At 44.6% G+C, this 20,556-nt stretch overlaps 1 protein-coding gene across 4 annotated transcripts in view; it reads left to right on the forward strand.

The window, feature by feature from the left end:
- SLC35D4 (solute carrier family 35 member D4) overlaps positions 1 to 20,556 on the forward strand; it is a 111,069-nt gene that overhangs the window by 39,666 nt on the left and 50,847 nt on the right. For all 4 annotated transcript variants that reach the window (XM_012746103.2, XM_012746100.2, XM_075993592.1 and 1 more), the window contains 6 exons: positions 5,835 to 5,860; positions 8,845 to 8,896; positions 10,393 to 10,441; positions 11,278 to 11,323; positions 12,500 to 12,535; positions 16,630 to 16,664. In XM_012746103.2, the coding sequence (XP_012601557.1) occupies positions 5,835 to 5,860; positions 8,845 to 8,896; positions 10,393 to 10,441; positions 11,278 to 11,323; positions 12,500 to 12,535; positions 16,630 to 16,664 (244 nt within the window). The remainder of the gene's footprint in view (positions 1 to 5,834; positions 5,861 to 8,844; positions 8,897 to 10,392; positions 10,442 to 11,277; positions 11,324 to 12,499; positions 12,536 to 16,629; positions 16,665 to 20,556) is intronic.

Genomic DNA, 20,556 nt, shown 5'->3' on the forward strand with positions numbered 1-20,556 from the left:
GATTGGATGTTAAAGCTTGGTGTTGATTGGATGTTAAAGCTTGTAGTTGATTGTATGCTTTCTGAACTCTGCCAAGGGTATAAAAGCAGGAGGAGACCAGGGAAGGGGAGCAGAAGATCAGAAGACAGCTAGAGAGCTGTGACACTAGGTGTCCTGAGCCTGCTGGGGAGGAATAAAGGCTGTTCTCTGACTCTCTGTGTGCGGCTAGGTTCTTTCCCCGGTCAAGAGCTGTAGCACTAGCTGTACATTTGCCGCAACAGTCCCACCCCCAGCTGCCCCCAGTGCCACATGGAAAGGTGTGGCAGTAAAGGCATGGCAGTTTCACACAGGGTGCTGGAGTCCCAGCCACCTTGGGGAAATTTGCTTTTTTTTCCCAATCACAGCTGTGCCTTGTGCCAGCTAGAACAAGCTCCTTCACCCTCTGGGCCTCCATCTCTGCAAATCAGTAATAACAGCACCCAACTCACAGGGTTGTCGGGAGGACACAGCAACTACACGTGTTAAGTGCATCCAGCCGATTCCGACACATTAGTTCAGATTATTAATGTTATTAGTGGTGGTTTTAATTTTGTCCCTCTTTTAAGAGTTCCTTTTTTCTGACATCTGCCCATTGGGTGTCATATCAAGTTTTGGAACTTTTAAAATACAGAGAGGGGCTGGGCACAGTGGCTCATGCTGTAATCCTAGCATTGTGGGAAGCCAAGGCAGGAGGATTGCTTGAGGTCAGGAGTTCGAGACCAGCCTGAGCAAGAGTGAGATGCTATCTCTACTTTAAAAATGGAAAAATTAGCCTGGCATAGTGGTGTGAGTTTGTAGTCCTAGCTACTTGGGAGGCTGAGGCAGGAGGATCGCTTGAGCCCAGGACTTTGAGGTTGCTGTGAGCTAGGCTGATGCCATGGCACTCTAGCCCAGGCCACAGAGCAAGACTGTGTCTCAAATAAATAAATAAATAATAAACTACAATACAGAGAGGCTACCTAGCCCCCTCAGGCCACGTGCTTCTTACAGGTGTGCAGGAGAGAGAGGTGTCCTCCTCATGGGCAGAGGTTGCGGCCAAATGAGTGCCCCTGTCATCCCACCGCTCTGCTCCCCGGAGGTGGCCCCATTGGCCAACTCTCCTCTCTCTTGTGTGAGCCTCTCCCTCGCTGCTGCCTGCTGTCCCTGGGCCCATGACCGTGCTCAGTGTTGTCAGTGCACCGAGGAGAGAGTGGGCTCTGGTGGACTCACGCCCAGCCCTGGAAGGTGTGTTCACAAAGCAGCCCTCGCATGGAAAATCTCCCACTCCTCTGGCCAGGCCACCCCAGCTCTGCCTCGTCTCTTCCTTCCCCTTCTCAGCCACCAGCCTGCGACAAGGCTGGGCTTGGTGCTGCCCACGTCCTCTTGTTCCTCTCCCCTCCGCCGCCCCTGCTGCTTCCCCACCGCTCCCCTGAAGACTGCTCCGGCTGAAGTCCCCTATGGCTTCATCTGTGTGACTCTTTCTCTGCTTTTTACTCCATTCACCCCGTCCCCTTCTCTGGAGCCTCAGGGCCCCCTTGGCCTTAGCGCCTCTCCCTGCCTGCTTCTCTTCCCGAGTCCTGGGCTCTTCCTCTGCAGCTAACTGTCCTTCTCTTCCATGTCCTTCACCTGCCTCTTCGGGGCCTCCAGGTAGAGCTGCAGTGAACGGCCCAGGCTCAGACACTGTCTTTCCTACGTGGGAGGGTCCCGCGGCAGAGGCTGGGAGGCGGATCTCCGTGTAGGTAGAGGGCTCCCTGGCCTCTCAGGGAAGATGAGCGCCATTCTCTGACATTTTACTTAACACACTGCCGTGTAATTTCTGTATTTCATGAGTTCTAATGTGCTGCATTTTTTTTTCATATTTCAATCCATTTAAATTGGGGGGAGGCTCTTAAAACTAAAGTGTTCTGGTGTAATGTTTTCTTTCTTTCTAGTACGTAAAATAAGGGAAGTTTTATAATCAGTGGTATCTCAGGTCCAGTGAGATACAGCACTGCTTTCCCTGTGTCTCCGGCCTGCTTCCTCAAGATGGCAGGGACCACATGGCAGTTCTCTTCATAGCCCCAGGCTCCGCCCAGAACTGGTGCTGCGCTAAACAGCACGAGCTGGTCACCGAGGGTTCAGGTTCAGAAACTCCTGAGAGCTGCTCAGCTCCAGGAGCCTGACTCATGCCACTCAGATTCCAAAAAGTCTTTGTATCCATGAAACGGATACTTTCTTATGAATTTAGAAATGAAGATTTTCTTGGTCTAGGGACAAGATTTAGACATTTCCACAAAATTTGTCTTCCTGATGGGAGGTTGGGTCCCATAGGTAAGGCTGAGCAGAGGACTTGGGATGGGAGTCCTCCAGGGAAGTTTCCATACAGTAGGGACCCCCCCCCCCCACTGCAGAGGCCAGGGCGGATGTCGGGCTGAGGGGACCTGTCCTTGTCAATAACCGGATGAACACCATAGGATCCATCCCATCACTGACACAAACATTATTCCTGTCAGGGCAAATTAGAACATATTGAATACGTAACATTTTTCTTTGTAGTTATTAAAAAACACCTTTCTTTCCTTTGTGAATGTAATAAAATGTAAGAAGTTGTAGAAAATAGAGGAAAAAAGGTTGGGTGCGGTTGCTCACACCTGTAATCCTAGCATTCTGGGAGGTCGAGACAGGTGGATTACTTGAGGTCAGGAGTTTGAGACCAGCCTGAGCAAGAGTAAGACCCCATCTCTACAAAAAATAGAAAATTTATCCAGGTGTGGTGGCATGCACCTGTAGTTGCAGCTATTCAGAAGGCTGAGGTGGGAGGATTGCTTGAGGCCAGGAGTTTGAGGTTGTAGTGAGCTATGGTGACGCCACTGCACTCTTCCCAGGTGACAGAGTGAGTGAGACCCTGTCTCAGAGAGAAAGAAAGAGGGGGGGGAGGAGGAAGGAAGGAAGGAAGGAAGGAAGGAAGGAAGGAAGGAAGGAAGGAAGGAAGGAAGGAAGGAAGGAAGGAAAGAAGGAGGGAGGGAGGGAGGGAGGGAGGAAGGAAGGAAGGAAGGAAGGAAGGAAGGAAGGAAGGAAGGAAGGAAGGAAGGAAGGAAGGAAGGAAGGAAGGAAGGAAGGAAGGAAGGAAGGAAGGAAGGAAAATAAATAGAGGAAACCACCCGCCCAGAAATCAACTGTGTTTCTGTTTCCCCAAGAAAACCACTCTATTCTTTCAGAATTTTTTCTGTGCACATATACATAGACATATTTACACAAATGGTAAAAACACATCCTGTTTTTCCATTTATCAATTTGTCAGGAATCCCTGTTTGTGTCTTCGTTCCACATTGGATGAAGCATGTGCTGACCAGGTCCTACTTGTAGACGTGTAGGTGGTTTCTAGCAGTTTGGCATTAGTATCTGCTCTGTCATCAAGGTTGCTGTGATATGTTCTTGATAAGACTTACATTTAGGAGGATACAGCTGGGAGCCTTGATGAAATGATCCCATGAGGAACACAGTTGCACGGACTGTTAAATGTTACAACGAGGGCTATTTTGTCTATTCTGTGTAGATTTTACTAGAATCCATTTTGGAGAGTGAAATTAATCTCCTCATGACTTCATTCCCAGATTATGAAAATAAACTCTATCTGGAGCCTATATTCATTTTTACCATCCACAGCTAGTCCTTTCTGTGCACACGTGCGTGCACACGCGCACACACACATTCACACACATACAGTTTGACTATAAGGTAATGTGTGGCTCATGGAATTAATCTTACTTTGCAGACTTATTTATTACAGTTTAATGTTGGAATACTGCTATTCATTTATTAATTCATTCAACGTTTATCATGTAGATAATGTCAAACATCTTGACAGGCTTAAAGCTGCAGAGATGTAGAAGACACATTTCTTCCCCTCAGAGAACTCAAAGGTAAACAGAGGAGCTGACCTGTAAACTCGGGTCATGATGTCCGTAGAATGTCATATGGGCTGGAACAGGGTGTCGGGCGGACCAGGGGATGACCACCAGTAAGTCTGCTTGGAAGGGGCAGGGAGAGCTTCCCTAGGGGCAAGATCTGGGCTGAGTCACACAGGACGGGTAGGGATTTTCCAGTTGGACAAGGAGCAAGGACATTTCCAGGCAAGCAGAGGAAGCAGCCAGTGAAGGCCAGTGGCTTAAGGTGGCTAGTGGGGTGTCACTGCAGGATTAGCAGGTGGGCTGCGGGCTACTCCCCTCATTTCTCAGTGCCCTGAGTGCCCTCATCTGTAACCTATAACCCTTGACTTAATTAACCCATAATTAAATGAGTCAATAGCTGTAGAGCCCTTAGAAGAGCACCTGGCACAGAGTCAGTAGCCCTCAGAGTAAGTTAGCTATTTATTGTTAATTTTGGCCCTGTGACTGACCCATTCAGAACCCTGAGATATCATTAGGACTTATTACCGGGCTATTTTTGGATTGAGGGGCCTGTAAAGGTGAATGTCTCGACATCATCTCTCCTCAGTAGTCTTCAGAGCTCCGAGGGAGTGGAGCTAAGTCATGAACATATTGCTTGTTTCTACTCCCGGTATCTCAGGTTCTGAGCTCTTTTAGTCAGAAGGAGTTTAAAATGAAAAAATAATCTCTCCCCCGTGGAAAGGGTGAACGAACTCTTCCAGGCACTGGATTGATTTGTTGCCCTGCAATGTTAGTCCTGGAACAGTTACTAGGTGAGCATTGTTATTCATGGGAGAGTTGGAACAACCTTTTCGTTTCTTTTCTCTCTGTTTCTACTCCTCTACCGGCTGTTGAGAGTTTGGTTATATTTAGCCCAGAATCCTTTAGCAACACATTTTACCGTCATGGGGCGGGGGCAGTTATGCAGGTCTCAGCTTTGCCCTCGTCCTTTGTCCTTTCCGTACTTAATGGCTGACTTCTCACCAGGTGGCAGTGCAGTCACACTGGGCCTCCAGAGGCGGGCTGTGGACAAAACTCAGAGATGAAAGATTTGAAAGATGCAAGCCACAGCTTTGCACACAAACAGGACCTGTTTATTAAAACAGCACAAACTTAGTTATTTAGTAACACAGGAAAACTTAAGACAACCTTCCTAGCAAGCCATGTTTCTCTTGTCGGCCCTTCACTTCTCAACAGTGTTCATACTTTACCTGAACTGGTGTCAAAAATTGTAGTTTGTCCCCAACTAGCAAAACAATCCTTTTGCTATGTTAAGAATTAATGTGTGTTAATATGTACACATTAGTCTTCAATACAAAGGACTGATTTCCTTAAACTGACTAATTAAAAGGAGTCCAAATGATAGTAAAATTTCATAATTTCAGGGAGCTTTAAATGTTAATTTTGTATTCCCCCAGTCTGCCCTTTTTTCCTCTTCTGCCTAGGGTGGAGTGAAATGTTCCTTCTTCTTTTTCCTATTTCTTAATTTTCATGTCATACCAGATAATTTATAGGATTGCTTAGAGTCAGAGGTAGATTAATGAAAGGAATATTTAAAGAGAAAGAACTAGAATAGAAGTTGAACAAGAGCTTAATTACTTTTTAAATACAGGTTACATTGATTTTTCTCTCCTTTCCTTGGTACATAAGATTTTTGAAGGCTTGGCTGCGATGTCATTTTGTTTTTCACGGGTAAACATCATTCTAATGGTGAAAGTGCTTTGCCCAAGTGACTCAACTCTGGAACTCTGAGTCATCCTTCATTTGGTCCAAGCAGAAAAAGCTTCATTTAATACTGAAGCGTAGCAAGCTGTTAAGCCCCCTAATAAACTTACTCATGATTTATTGCCTCTTGATCTAAATGTTTTCTTTCAAGGGAAAAAAAAGAGTTTTGAAAGTCTAATTATAGGTCTCTTTATTTTCATGCAGAAAACATCTCCTGCAAAGATCTGTAGGTAAGTTAAAATAAAAAAAACTTTGAAATATAAGATTTAATCTAATTTTAACTTGAATAATAAACTGTTGAAGATTTAAACTCTGGGAGTTGACAGGAATTTATTATAAACACTCCTATATCCCTAATTTGTGTCTTAGTCTAAAATTTCCTTTGTCTCTTTTTTTTCTGAACTATTTTATTTTTAAGGGAAAAACAAAACCAACCCACGCTAGATTTCAGTTGTTGATGCCCAAAACTTCACTAATAATTGTGCAATACTGATGAAGAACAAATATGAAAAACATGGAAATGACTTAAAATTTTAAAAATAATGTTTGCAGTTTATTGGGCCTTTAAGATTTTCTGTGGTGGGAAAAACACTAGCCTGTGAGTCCTGGGTCATGGGCAGGTTTCTTCATGTTCTGTGCCTCAGTTTCCTCAGCTGGACCATGAACCAGGCTGTCCCCTCTGACAGATACCTCTGCCTCTGGCATTCTAATTCTAACCCGGGTGCCTTCTTCTCTGACTGCTTCCTGAAGTAGCTAAGAAGCCCCTAGAAGTGAAAAAGCCTTATTCATTGAAAACCAACAGAGATGCTTTGATAGATGGATTTAGGACTTTTCTTTCAGATATTTCTGGGCTTTCTTCCAATCCCTCCCTCCTCTTCCTTTTTGCCTTTGTTATAGACTGCAACTTGAAAAAGAAACAAAAAACAAAACCTCAGGACTCATTTTCTTGTTTAAAAAGAGATTAGCAGGTGTTAAAGAGAGACATTAAAACCCACTAATACCTTATATAATCAGGTATTGCTCAAGGCCTGGTGTTATGGGAAACCAGGCAGCTGTCTCACACCTGGGTGTCCTCTGTCTCCCCCAGCCCCTGCCCCTGCCCCTGGGGTTGTCTGTTTGAGGTATCTGTAGTGCTCATTTACTGTAGATGGGCAAGCTCCTATATTCTGCAAAGCCTTTCACTAAAGGTAGGTAGATGCCAAACCCATTGGGATTCTCCCCTCCTCCCACCTAAAGCCTGCCTGTTCCTTCGCAGTCCCAAGAAACCCTCCTGACAATCTCTCCTCCGCTTACCTGACTCTTTACCTTGGATTCTTCTCCAGGTCATTTGTGTGTGTGCCTTGTAAGGCAAGGCTACAGGAGTGTAGCAGGCTGGGTGGAGAAGTGTCTTGAGCCTCAGGCTATTGTACTGCCCCTTCCCAAGGCTGTGGGGCCTCAGCTCCACGGGTTGCTCTGTGCCAGTTCTCTTGCCTCTGGCCTAGCTGGCCCTGCTGGGTTGTCAGGTACAGCAGACACCTACATGTGGTTACAGCAGTGAGGACTGTCAGAGTTGCATAGCATCCCTATTGTCAGTGCACTAAGATTATAAATATTAGGTTGCTATATGTGTATGTGTATATATATATATATATATATATATATATATATAACTATAGTTTATATATAGAATATATATTGATATGAGATGGCATATGACAAAGTCCCCTAAAAGTGAAAAAGCTATATTCAGTACTTTCATTCATGCCTTTGATCTTTTGCAATTTGCCGCCTGATGGAATGCTCAGTGGAGAAGGGGCCTGCGCTATATATGGTGTTGCATCTATAAAATGGAAAGAGGGGAGTGACTAAGTGATAGTTTGGGTTTTGTGCTTTCTGGTGCCTTCTTTGGGGATGAGAACAAGACTGGGGAAAGCTAGAGGCAAGATTTTTTGGTATATGAAACCCAAAAGAGATATGCTAAAAAGCAGTGATTACTGAACCAGTTCCAAATTGACTTTCTAATGAATGAGGATAGCTTCCTGGAAAATATCTGTGATTGGCAATGTTACTTTTTTGTGCAAGAATTTTTAAAAAAAGTTTCAATGTGGAAATTTCTAAGCATATATAAAAGTAAACAGAATAGGCCGGGTGTGGTGGCTCATGCCTATAATCCTATCACCTTTGAGACCATCCTGACCAAGAGTGAGCCCATATCTCTACTAGAAATAGAAAAAATTACCCAGGCGTAGTGTCACGTACCTGTAGTCCCAGCTACTTGGAAGGCTGAGGCAGTAGGATCGCTTGAGCCCAGGAGTTTGAGGTTGCTGTGAGAGTGAGACTCTGTCTCAAAAAAAAAAAAAAAAAAAAAAAAAACCCTTATGTAACCAAAGTGCAATTATTAAATTTAGAAAATTTACATCTGATATGATACTGTTATCTAATACTGAGTCCATGTTCAAATTCTGCCAGTTATCCCAATATTGTCTTTTGTAGCAGTTTTCCCCTCAAAGATGTCATGTCTCTTTCATATACTTTAATCTGGACAGTTCCTCTGCCTTTCTTTGTCTTTCATTGCCTTCACAATTTTGAAGAATACAGGCAAGTCATTTTGTGGACTGTCCCTAAATTGGGGTTTGTCTCAGTGTTCCCCCAAGATTCAGTTTAGGTTCCCCGTGTTTGGCAGGAATCCCACCAGAGTGGTGTTGTCTCCTGCTGAGCGTGTACTGTCAAGAGGCCTGTGGTTAGACCTGTCCCATTACTGGGGATGACAAGTTTGACCACTTGGTCGTGGTGGTGTACAAAGGCTTTCATGTGCTTTCCGTGGTGTTTTCATTTTTGAAACTAGGGTAATTGTGGTCTGATTGCCCAATTTTCCACTAGTCTATTTTTTGGGATCTGTAGTTGAAAAAAAAAAACTCCTTTTATTAGATGTTTCACAGGCACACAGTTTTTCTCCAGTGAGCCAGCTGTGGTTTTGCAGATGTCCTGCAAATGCCTGCCTCTGGGAAATGGCTCGCTGAGGCCCAGAGGAGGAAATGTCTGGTTGTCAGCAGAGCACATAATAGAAAACTACAAAGGTCGTCGGCTTCTCAGAGGATGGACAGGGAACTGGGTTGGTCGCACAGGATCTCTGCCTCATCCACACGCCAGTGGATGCCTTTCAACCTTCACACTGTCTGGGAAGCGCTTTGATGTTGGAAGGTGAAGCTACAGCGTTTTATGTCCCTCTCCACAGTGCCCTCTTCCTCCTGGCTGCCGCGGGGTGCCTTCCCTTCAATGACTCCCAGGTAAGTGCAGGTGAACTCATTTTGCCTTCAAAGTCTCTTGTACTCTCTGAAGCCTGCATATAGGACCAGAATTTCCTTGTCATTCCTTTTGGAATCAGGACAACCTGGCCTATGCAATAGCATTTTAAAAGGTTTCAGGCTGGGTGGCTTTGGGCCCCATCAACTCCTCTCCCAGAGGCTGTGGGCGGCGTGGCCCACACAGCTCTGGCCCCAGGGTGCCGCGGTACGTGCATTCTGTCCTCTGTACGTGTGTCTGTCCTCTGTATGTGCCTGGTGGACCTGCAGGCCAACACCCAAGCTGCCCCAGCCTCAGGCATTGAGGCAAAGTTGGTTTTTCCTCTCATCCCAAGCGCCTCGTCTTCTGCTGAGTGGTTTTCATTTAATCCCACTGTGCCAAAGTTGTGTTTTCTCTGTGAGACACTGCAGACCTGCCCCCACCCCAGGAGTCCTCTCACTTCTGGGTTTCCTTTCTTTCTTTTCCCTCCTTTCTTTTCTCCCTCAGCATTATTAGGTCCCCACCAAGTGTCAGGCACTGAGCCAGGCTCTGGGGACACAAAGAAGGTTGGTCTTTGCCCAGGCAGAAGTTGGAGTCCATTCAGAGCAAAGGGGAGGGAAACAGACGAGTAGACCAATGATTATAACAGAGAGGCCAGGGCAGGTGTGGGGGGCTGGGAAGTAGCTAGGAAGACTTGGGGACTCAGGAGGGAGCCACAGCTGACAATTACAGGGAGCCTGCTGTGTCTCAGGCTCTGTCCCAGAGCTTTATGTGCCTTATTTTATTTAAAATCTCACCACATTTCTTTAAGGATAGGGACTATTATTATCTCCACTTCATAGCTAAAGAACAAGGAGACCCAAAGGTCACCAGCTAGCAAATAAGTGGGGATTTTAGACTTTAACTCAGATCTCTCTGAAGCTAGAGCCAGACTCTGTGCACTGGGCCTATATCTGTTAGACTGAGGAGGAGTTAGCCAGGAGAAGCAGCAGGTGAGGGCGGTATCCTATAGGTCATGAGTGTTCTGTGATCCAGCTTCACCGAGCGCCTGCTATGTGTCTGCCCTGTTCCAATTCTGCCCTCCTGGAATTTGTAGTTGTTAAGCCCTGTGGAGAATAATAAGGGAGGGTAGAATCAGAGGGTGTCCCCTGAGTTGAGTCAAGGGGGAAGCATTCGTGCCTGGGAAATGCAAGTCACCTGTGTTTTGGAGGGTGGGGGCTGTGGATGCACCTGGACGGGTTGCGGGGACTTGGGTGTCATGAGTCTGGATTTGAACGCAGTGCGGGGAACGGGTGATGGAGGCAGAGGGTCCTGTTGGGAAGATGTTGCAGGTAGGTGCATGAGGAATGAGGAAGGACTGAGGAACCGACTTAAGGCCCCAAGGGTCCCATTTTGGGACCTTGCTCGGCATTGTGCACTGATGACTAGGGTTTCTGATTGCCACACTGGACCCTGTGTGTACTTAGAGCCATTTGTTTCTATTTTTATTCCTGTGTTTCAGTTTGATCCAGATGGATATTTTTGGGCTGTAATTCACTTACTCTGTGTAGGTAAGTTTTAAAAGAATACTTGTTTAAATAATTGAGGTTTATGATTTAGACCTTGTTATATTTAATACATCCACTTTTTAGTGTCCCTGGACAATAGGAAAATTAAATCCTAGGTGTCAAGGTTAAAATTAAATGGGTGTTTTCTGGGTTAGTTTTTCTGTCTTGGAATTTTCCTCAAGTGTTTCCATTTTCAATATAATTTCCTTTTTTTCTTGATGAACATTAACTAACTCATCATGGCCCGGGTTCTGCTTGCCAAAGTCCACTCGTGGAATGCTGGCTGGTCTTCTCTGAAAATGGTGGGAGGATAACCGGAAGTTCGTATCAAAAACACTTTTTTTCAGTGGTATACCCAAAAAGATTTAAGTTAGTGAAATAGGACTATCTGATTTTATTTCACATCATATATTAAATGTTTAGTATTTTGTAGTCTTGGGGGAAAAAAGCAGTTCCCCGACTTTGTTAACACTGTTCAGAAATGTTCAGAAATCCAGCGGTGCTTCTCTTTCTTGCATGAATCACGTAAAGGAAGTAAAACCTTCCTGTGAATTGGGTCCTTCCATTGATCACGACATTTTCCTTGCCTGGCATTCTCTGTGGGCCACTGGAAGGACTGAACTACATTGTCACAGAGGATTGTCAAATTCGCATCCTCGAAACCCTCCGAATCTTGTTGGTCTCCTCCTGTCCGTGTGTGGGACCCTCGCGGGGAACAGGGGCCCAGCTGTGGCGCCTTTGGGGCCCTTCTCCAGGCAGATTTTGTGCTTCCCTGGAAGTGCAGGCAGCTCCTTAAGCAGAATGCCGTGTTCCAGTGACACATGTTGATTCATTTTCAGGGGCTTATAAAATACTACAGAAGTCCCAGAAACCCAGCGCATTAAGGTAAACTCTTAATGTTTGGTGAGTTGTCCTTTGGGTAGAGGAAAGGGGTGAGACCCATGGTGGTGTGAGATTCTTCCATTCAGCCAGAGACTCCACGGGTCCGGGTTGAGGAGAGGGCGGTGGACTCAGCCCTGGAAGACGTCTTTCCTCTTGCTGCTTGGGCCACCCCAGGCTGGGTCCACCAACAGCTGACGCGTGTCAGCCTCTAGCAATGTGTGCAGAGGCGTGGAGTCTCACTCTCCTTCCTTCGGGGGCAGCCACTTAGATGGCATTTTAAGGAGATGTATGTGGCCAGCCGCTTTGGGCCCCCATTGTCTACGCCAAGCTCAGAGGGACAAGGCTTTTTCCTTATTTCCCCGGCCGGCCCCTTCCTGACTTGACTCAGTTTGGACACAGAAGTCTTCTCCAGTTACTAGCTCTGCTCTTGGGCAAAATGAGGCCTTTGTTGCAGGCAGTCAATAGAACAGCCTTGGTGAATGGAAATGAAAGAAGGCGAGAATGCAGCGTCCCTAGACTGGCTAGCCGGCCTCTGGATTTGGGGGGCTGCTGAAGGCCTAAAGAGAAAAGGTCTGAGGGGAATGACTCCTGAGAGAAGGTCACCACCCTGAGATTGTGGGGTTCTCACTCCCTGGAACTCCTTCTGTTCTTCTAATCAAGTGGTTTTGCAGCAAGAAGCCAGCGGATTTGCCACTTGAAATACAGGCTGCCCAGTTACATTTTTCAGATAAGCAGCGAACAATGTTGTTAAAGTATGCCCATGTAATACTTGGAACATATAGTACTGATGCTAAAATGTTACTCTTTATCTGAAATGCAAATTTATTTGAGTACCCTATATTTTTATTTGTTAAATATGGTAACTCTAAAAGCCAGTCTAGTTAGTGGCTGAGATAGTTGACACACCTTTGAAAGTGGCATATGTACATGTATAAACAATTGGACCAGAGTGAAAAAGTGTGTGATAGTATTAAACTAGGAAATGGTTTTTTAAAAATGAGCTAGGAACTGGTTTTGAATATAAAGGACTCTTCATCCTATTTATTGACAATTTACAAAAGTAGTAACTTAAATAGGGAGATAGAATTTATTAATAGAGGATAATGACTATTTTATGTATTTACAATGCTTCTATTTTTTAATATGCTTTATCATTTCTCTCTCTCTCTCATTCCTTAGTGACATTGACCAGCAGTACTTAAACTATATATTCAGGTAAAATATAATTTATATTTTTAAAGAACAAGAGATATTCCTCTAGACCTAATAGATTTTTATTTTCCAGTAATATTTGATTAAAGAGTTCTGAGCCAATGTGCCTGCCAGGAAGGCAAGTTAAATTTGTGAGATGACCAGAACTGAGTAAACCAAATAGTTGTCCTGCTCTTAGTCCAAGTAAGAGGGGCCTCTGTCAAGCCTTGAACTTCAGAGGGCCACAGCCCTCCCCCTGGGGTATGGCATCTGTAAGGTCAGAGCCTACACCCACCCTTCAGACTGTGCCTTAGAATCTCCTCCCCAAGGGGCTCTAGCTCAGTTCCAGAGCCTACTTGGGTTTGTTGTCCCAACTCATTTCCAGGCCCAAGGGTATCCCAAGAAGGCTGTTAGTGGGGGGGGGGGTGTAGAATGAGGGGAACCTTACAAACTCAGTTGTCCACTCACTTGTGAGGCCCTTGGGCTGCAGGTTGGAGCCTGGGGTGGAAAGAGAAGGGAGTATTAATACATTGGCAGCTGGGAGCCGAAGGCCACATGCTGACATGAAGCACCAAGGAGTCTAAGAGTTTTCAGTTTTAATCTAGACCTCAGGTTATTTTAAAGGGGTATTTGTTTAGATAGGATTGAGTGTGAGGCCTGATTTATAACTTTTAAATATGGTATATATGGACTTCTGTTATACCTTTGCCGAATGCCAAGTGGAGAATGGAACTGCTAAATAGAGCAGCTGGGGCTTGTTCTTGGGTTTTAGTTGTCCCCGACCATGCACAACAGGCACCTGATTGAGAGACAAAGTGAGGTTTGGTGCTCGAAGCCCACGATTGCCTACTACGGTGACGTCCAGTGAAGAGGACCAAGAATGGAGGCGTGTCTCAGCCTTTGGCTGTGCTGATTTCTGGAGGAAGTTACTTGGCTTGAAATGTTCAATGTGAAGTGTGTTCTTCATTTGCAGATAGAGCTCATAAATATCTTAGTATTTATTTAACTGCCTTTTTGAAAGCAAGATTCACCCCAAGCATGGCTATGGGCCTCTTTTGTACTCAGTTGAAAACAATCATTAGTTCCACCCTGCTCTGACCCACCAGCTGTCTCTCAAGAGACTTTTCTGAAAACACAGGAGGCTCTTGGGGTTTCAGATGTTTCTGTGACATTGGGCCACTTTAGGCAGTTCTGTGCAGAAGGTATAGCCACATCAGCAGCAAAGGAATAAGGAACATGGGAAAATGAGCCTCTGTGACCCAAGCCAGCTCTGTCCTCTCCCCACATCTGGTCCTTTACCGGTGTGAGGATATTCATTGCCCGTGGGCCTGATGCTCTCAGCTTCCTGGCTGAGGCTTTGGCACACCTGCTACAGCCATGACTCTGCTTCCAGGTCTTTTTTTTTCCAGTACACATGATGCAGTGTATGGATCAGAATGAAGGTCACTATTCGATTTCCCCCTGGCACTGGATGTGAGCAGTTGGCATCCAGAAACTTGTAGTCCGCTCAGGTTTATGGGTTGTCCTTGTGTATCTAGCTCACAGCCCTGCCTGCCAGGGCGAAGGATTGGTTTGAGCTCTTAGTTTTTTGAGAGAGGCAAGGAGTTGGGTGGTTTTCTACCTTTGGCATATGCTCCTATTTTCTTGAGGATATATTTGCTCCCTGCCCCTGACTTTTGGTGTTTCTAATATAAATACAGATATAAGGCACAGGGTTGGGGGAAGGGGGAAGGAAAAAATAAAGGAGAAGGTTGGATACAGGGCTGAAATTAAGTGGAACTTCTAAAAATGGGTATAGCTTTGATCTGTACTTGGGGGATTTAGGTAATGTATATGGAGTAAATATTATGGATGCACTGTAGCACCATTTCTTTTTAACATGAGGCATACTCTAGTCTCTCCTGGTCTATTAAATAGAAAATGACCATAGTGTTACCTGTTCATACTCCACTTCCTTATTTTGCAGATGTGATTTCGTGTGTCTGTGTCAAAGGGAAATAGACAGGTATTCTCTTTAGGATATGTCTTAGTCAAACAGAAACAATGTACTGGAAATGCATATCAGGCCTCAGACTTGATCCTACCTTAATAAATGTACCTTCAAAACAACCTGGAGCATGTGGAGATTGTATTTTCCCATTTTATTTCCTATGAGCATAGGAATGTTTTCTGTTTTATTCTATTTTATTCACTGCTGTATTAGAAAAAACAGATAATAGAAAAGTACCTGACATATATTAGGCACTCAACAACTATTTCTTGAGTGAATGGATTAAAAAAAGTCTGCTGTTTTTCTGGCATGTTATGCCTTTTATATGAGTATAATCTTCCCATTAGAGTTTACATGTAATTTATAATCTTAGAACTATAGGTGGCTTCAAGTTATATTTCTTTTCACACCTGTTCCCACCACAAATGCACCTAGATGTGATCAACTGCATGCAGAAGACATATGGAGCACCTGCTGTATGCAGGCACTGCGAGGTGTTGGGGATCCAGAGATGAATAGAATATGATTCTTGTCCCCAAGGAGGTCACAGTGTAGGAATTAGGAGCGGTTTAACGCTGTATTTGCAAAATTCAAACAGGGAGTTTAATTATTTCTTCTTATTTCTACTATCCTATTAACTTTATTTTAGGTCACCCTTTGGGGTGATTCTGATGATGGGACTTGGGGTACCATGGCAGGCCCTGGGAGATATTTGGAGATGGAAAGAGGTCCCTTATATCCTGCCAGAGGAGCAATAACTTCTTTTCCTGAGGTTATAACCAAAAGGGGATCTAGAGAGATAAAACAATGGAGTCTGTACAGGTTAGGTATTTTCCCAAGAAAGACGAAATGGCGAGCAAAGACTCACAGAGCCCGTGCGAGGAACTAATCACACAGGCTCCAATCTCACTTGCAGCCTGTGTATGTTTAGAGCTGCACGTGAGCCCGGTCACACACCCACAGCCTTTGAGTAGCTGGACGTGTGGCTCTTCTCCATTGCCTTTCCCCCCAGATCTCCTGTCCTCCAGCCTCTGCCCACACTGCTGCTGCTCTGGGGCCAGCAGAGAACCTGGCTTTGGGGGAGGAGCAAAGGAAGAGGCTGAGAAACACAGACATGGTGCAGGGAGGTGACCCTAGAGGCAGGGCAGGGCCCCTGTGGCTGCCTGTGGCTCACCACCAGCTAGAGATCCCTTGGGTGTTTCCCAGTGTGGAGCCCTTTAGAGGCACTGGGGCCATAACAGAGTAAAACAACTGATGCCTGCACCTTGCTCTCAGCACGCTGGGCTATTCTGATGTGCAGCTGGGGTGTAGAACCAGAGTAGGCCACTGGCACTTTAAAAAGAAAATTCCCTCCTGTACTTAGATAATTCACTTTGTTCCTCACCTCTGGCTAGATCAGCTGCCTGGATGGCGCAGAGTTTTGGTAGAAGAGGGTGCAGAGGGTAGGGGGTTGGGCCCAGCACAGTAGGCTTCCAGCAGGATGAAGGCCCTGCAGACGGGTCCTGGGTGAGGGGAGAGTTTACCAGAGAGGAAGTGGAGAGGGTGCCAAGGACGAATGTGGCTCACATCAAAGGAACACTCCTCTTCATTCTTCCTTTCATCCTTTCCCCTGTGCGGCATCAGGGGAAATCAGTCCAGGTCATTTTCAGCCACACGGTGGATGGCATGGATCAATTTGTGGGGTAGCTTCTTGGAAATTTAACTATCTTCTACACAGTTAATTTTGTGGCAAAAGATATACTTAGCTCACACTCAATACCCGGCTTTTAGATTGCAACCTATTTGTACTTTGGAATTTGCTTTTTTTGCTTACAAATACTCTCGGTAGATTAGATGAGTATGATAATAGGGTCAACGAGGGCCAAGAGAAGTGACATGGTGGACCCTCAGGTGGGACATGGATTCTCACTGTCCCATGTCTGTCCCAAGAGGCAATCCTCTTGCCAAAACTTGAGACAATTTGAGAGATTCTCACTCTCTCTTAGGAAGTGGATTTAGGCAGAATGAGACCAGTCAGATAGTTTGCATTTAGGCAAATCTAACTATTTCCAAGTAAAATGGGTGGGAATTTATGGTTTTTGGGGGTGCCAGGGAAGCTTTCATGACTATTTCGCTGTATCTTTTTCAGTGTGGTGCTCCTGGCGTTTGCATCTCATCCCACAGGTAAAGGCTGCTCCAGTGTTAACTTTGTTATTTTTATGTTGCTCATTCCACCCAGTGAGCTTATCTCTGAGAGATATTTCCTAAGAGAACACAGTTGAACAGCCCACATATTTAAAACTGCTTTTATTAACCCTTTATGGATTTATTGCTGAGGAATCTATTCTTATCTCTTCTTGAATGTTGTTTATGTTTTTATCTGGTGTGATCTCAGATACAGAGGCAAGTCTTCTAAAATTCCTTCTCCAAGCATCCAGAATTGCTCCTCAGTTCCACGGCTGAAGGATTTGATGAAAAAGTTCAAATCCACCCTATTTCCACCTGATATCATTTTATAAATTTTTATCACATGTCACCATCCAGTTTTCATAATTCCAGATTAAAGAAGTCAGTTTCTAAAACTTAATCTTTACCCTGTTGCCACCTCGGTCACTCTGTAGTTGCTTTTCAGATTCAGGCATTACCCACAACACTCTATTCCACTGTGGTTTTTCACTTTGAAAGACTTGGAAGTTGATGCCAAAGATAAAACAATAATATTTGTGTGTGGCATGGCTAAAAATGCACATTTTGTTGGTCGTGCTCTTTGTGGCTTAGTGGAGTGTGGTAGAAAGAACATTGACTCAGAAGGACTGGAACTTCTCTGGGCTCCCTCACCGAGCGGCCAGAAGACTGCTTTTTAAAAAACTAATGTTTACTGACTACTTGCTATGCTTAAGGCATAGCTTAAGGTTCTCAGTTTTCTCATCTATAAAATGAAAAAAGTGAACTGGGTCCTTTCTAAAGCTCCTTCTAGCTCTCATCCTGTGCTCAAGCTTTCTGTTGGTGTTTTTAGCTACTTCAGACTCCCTGAGCGAGTATCTTCAGGGAATTGTTGATAGTGACTCAGGAGTGATGTTTCTAGATTGTATAAAACATATCCGAACCCATGTCTCATAAGGAACATTTGAACTACTCTAAATGCATTACTTTCCACTCACTCACACTGAAGCACATCTATTGTCTGCCCACTCCTGCAGCCCGGTGACATCTCAAAGCTCTGAGGGTCGAATGCCCTTTCTGCCATCATTTGTAAAAGTCAACCCCTTTGTAAAATAATAAATCCTACAAACCCATACTGTTAACCTCCACAGTGTCTGCTCACCCCTTCTGCTGCAAGTCTGCCTTTAAGTCCTACTCTTACCGTTCTTCCGTGCAGCCGGGTGGCTTCTGCCCAACAGATATTTAAGAGCCTCCAGAGTGTCCTCCCGCTTTGAAATATGCTTTTGTCAAAGGCCTTTGCAAAGTTATGTTCACAGGCTCTCTTTGGTTTATGTATTCATTCACTCCCCTGATTTATTTCTGGTGGACTTGAGTGAATAATTTTCACCTAAAGAAATCACTTGGCCCTTTGGCTAAGAGGCTGTGCTTGTTCATTTGTGATATTCATGACGATCAGAGCTGGAAGGCATCTAGTTATCCCAGCTGCCATCAGATTTTACAAATGAGGAAATTGAAGCCCCAAGGAGTTCAGTGATGTGACCAAGATCCTGCTCAGTAGGTGAGCAGCAGAGGGAGACTGGAGTTTAGGTCTCCTGACTCTCTTTCCACATTTTCCTTTTTAAATGCTACTTGTTCAGTGATCCTACACTTTATTATAAAGTGTCCCAAGCAAGAGAATACTTTTGCATGATGTTCCTAAATTTCTTTCTGGAGCTTCTCTTGGTCTGTGGGGCATTTTAGCCACCAGTTTCCAAGCATAATATCTACTGGTAATAGTTTGTCCATTTGGCCAACAGTACAACATTTTACCTTGAGTTATTGCTAAACTTTTAGATCAATTCAAGAATGAATAACCTTGGGCACTTAGTTACTCTCTGGGCACAAAAAGTAGTCACAGCCTGAGATTGTAGAATGGCCTGGGCAAAAGAGCAATTTTAAAAAGGCTTCAGTTTCTTTATGAGGTGATGAAAATGTTCTGGAATTAGATAGTGGTGATTGTTGCACAATCTGTGAATATACTAAAAACCATTGAAGTGTGCATTTTAAAAGGGTGAATTTCATAGTATGCAAATTATATTTCAATAAGAAAACGTTATGTGTAGGGGAAAAAAAGAAATCTCTCTGATTTGAGAACCTGCTTTGGAACTTAATTATGCCAGAAGAGGATACTTGCCAGGATTAATTTTCCTTCTAGTTAAAGGAAAATTTAACTTTTACATTAAAAAAGAAAAAAAGAAAGAATGGACATCAGATACTCGCCTCCCCTTCCTTCTGCAGACTTTAGTCCCAGCGCGTGGTAAGTGATCAGAGATCGGTCTGCAGCGGGATTCATCAGAGAGGGCCTTGGAACCTTGATCTTGAAGGACTCCTGTCTGCGGCTTTGGTCTGTTACAGTTTTGTGCTAGCTGAGGTGGTGGCGTTGAAGAGGTCAGGTAGAGAAAGTCAGGCTTGTGAGAAGGGTTTTGCTGGGCTTTGACCCTGGCTGTGCCTCTCCCGTCAGCCACAGAGGTGGCTGTGGCCTCCCTTCTGTGAGGGAGAAGGACCTCTCTTACTGGGCGGCTCTAATTCCTGCCAACTGGGTAGCTTTCTCATTGGAGCCCTGGGTAGTCTAGACCATTTTAAATCTAGAACAAAACTCAATCTTTCCCAGCTGCCGATTACACTATCCATCTAGAATGTGTGCGGCGGGGCCTGAGTGCGGGCTGGGAGAGCTGTCTTCCTGACTCCCCACCTGCCGCGGTTAAGACACAGGCTCCACAGATGCAGTCTGGGTTTTTTTTTTTTTTTTTTTTTGAGACAGAGTCTCGCTCTGTTGCCCAGGCTAGAGTGCCATGGCGTCAGTCTAGCTCACAGCAACCTCACACTCCTGGGCTCAAGTGATCCTCCTGCCTCAGCCTCCTGAATAGATGGGACTACAGGCATGTGCCACCACACCCGGCTAATTTTTTCTATATACTTTTAGTTGTCCAGCTAATTTCTTTCTATTTTTAGTAGAGACCCGGTCTCGCTCTTACTCAGTTCCAAACTCCTAACCTTGAGCAATCCTCCCACCTCAGCCTCCCAGAGTGCTAGGATTACAGGCATGAGCCACCGTGCCCAGCCAGATGCAGTATTTTTGAAGGATCTGTTAATAGTTTCCAACATTTTAAAGGAGGGCTTGATTCTTTTTGGTTTCTTCTTACCCCTTCTTTTGTTACTTGTATCTTAATTATTTAGTAGTACTTTAAAAATATTTTTAAATTGAGATATAATTTACATGTATGAAATAGATATATGTTAAATGCATAGTTTGATCGATTTTGGCAAATGTCAGTACATACCTGTGTGGCTCACACCCCTATCAAGATATGGAACATTTCTATCATTGTAGAAAAGTCTCCCCCTGTCCCTCCTTATTCATTCACCCACCAAAATCCCTCCACTGATATGATTTCTATTACTGTAGGTCAGTTGTATCTCTTCTTGAGCCTTGTATATGAATGGAAGCATCAGTGGTCTTTGCATCTGGCTCTTATATGTAGTGCGGCGTTTAGAGATTCATTCATGTTGTTGTGTATGTCATGACTTTGTTCCTTTTTGCTGTTGAGTACGGTTCCATTGTGTAAACATACCACATTTTGTTTATCCATTTACCTGTTGATGCTCACCTGGGCTGTTCCTAGTTTGTGGCTATTATGAATAGTCAAAAAGCTGCTATGAACATTCTTATGCACAGCTCTTTGTGGCTTATGTGTTCATGTTTCTTGGACAGATACCTAGGAGTAAGATTGCTGGGTCCTAGCATAGATGTGTATTTAACCTTCCAAGAAAGCGCCAGTTTCCCAAAGTGTTTATACTAGTTTACGCTCCCACCCCACAGTGGGAGAGTTCTAGTTGCTCCATACTCTCACCAACATTTAGTGTTGTCAGTCTT

Source organism: Microcebus murinus, chromosome 17, assembly GCF_040939455.1.
Source record: "Microcebus murinus isolate Inina chromosome 17, M.murinus_Inina_mat1.0, whole genome shotgun sequence".
Taxonomy (NCBI): domain Eukaryota; kingdom Metazoa; phylum Chordata; class Mammalia; order Primates; family Cheirogaleidae; genus Microcebus; species Microcebus murinus.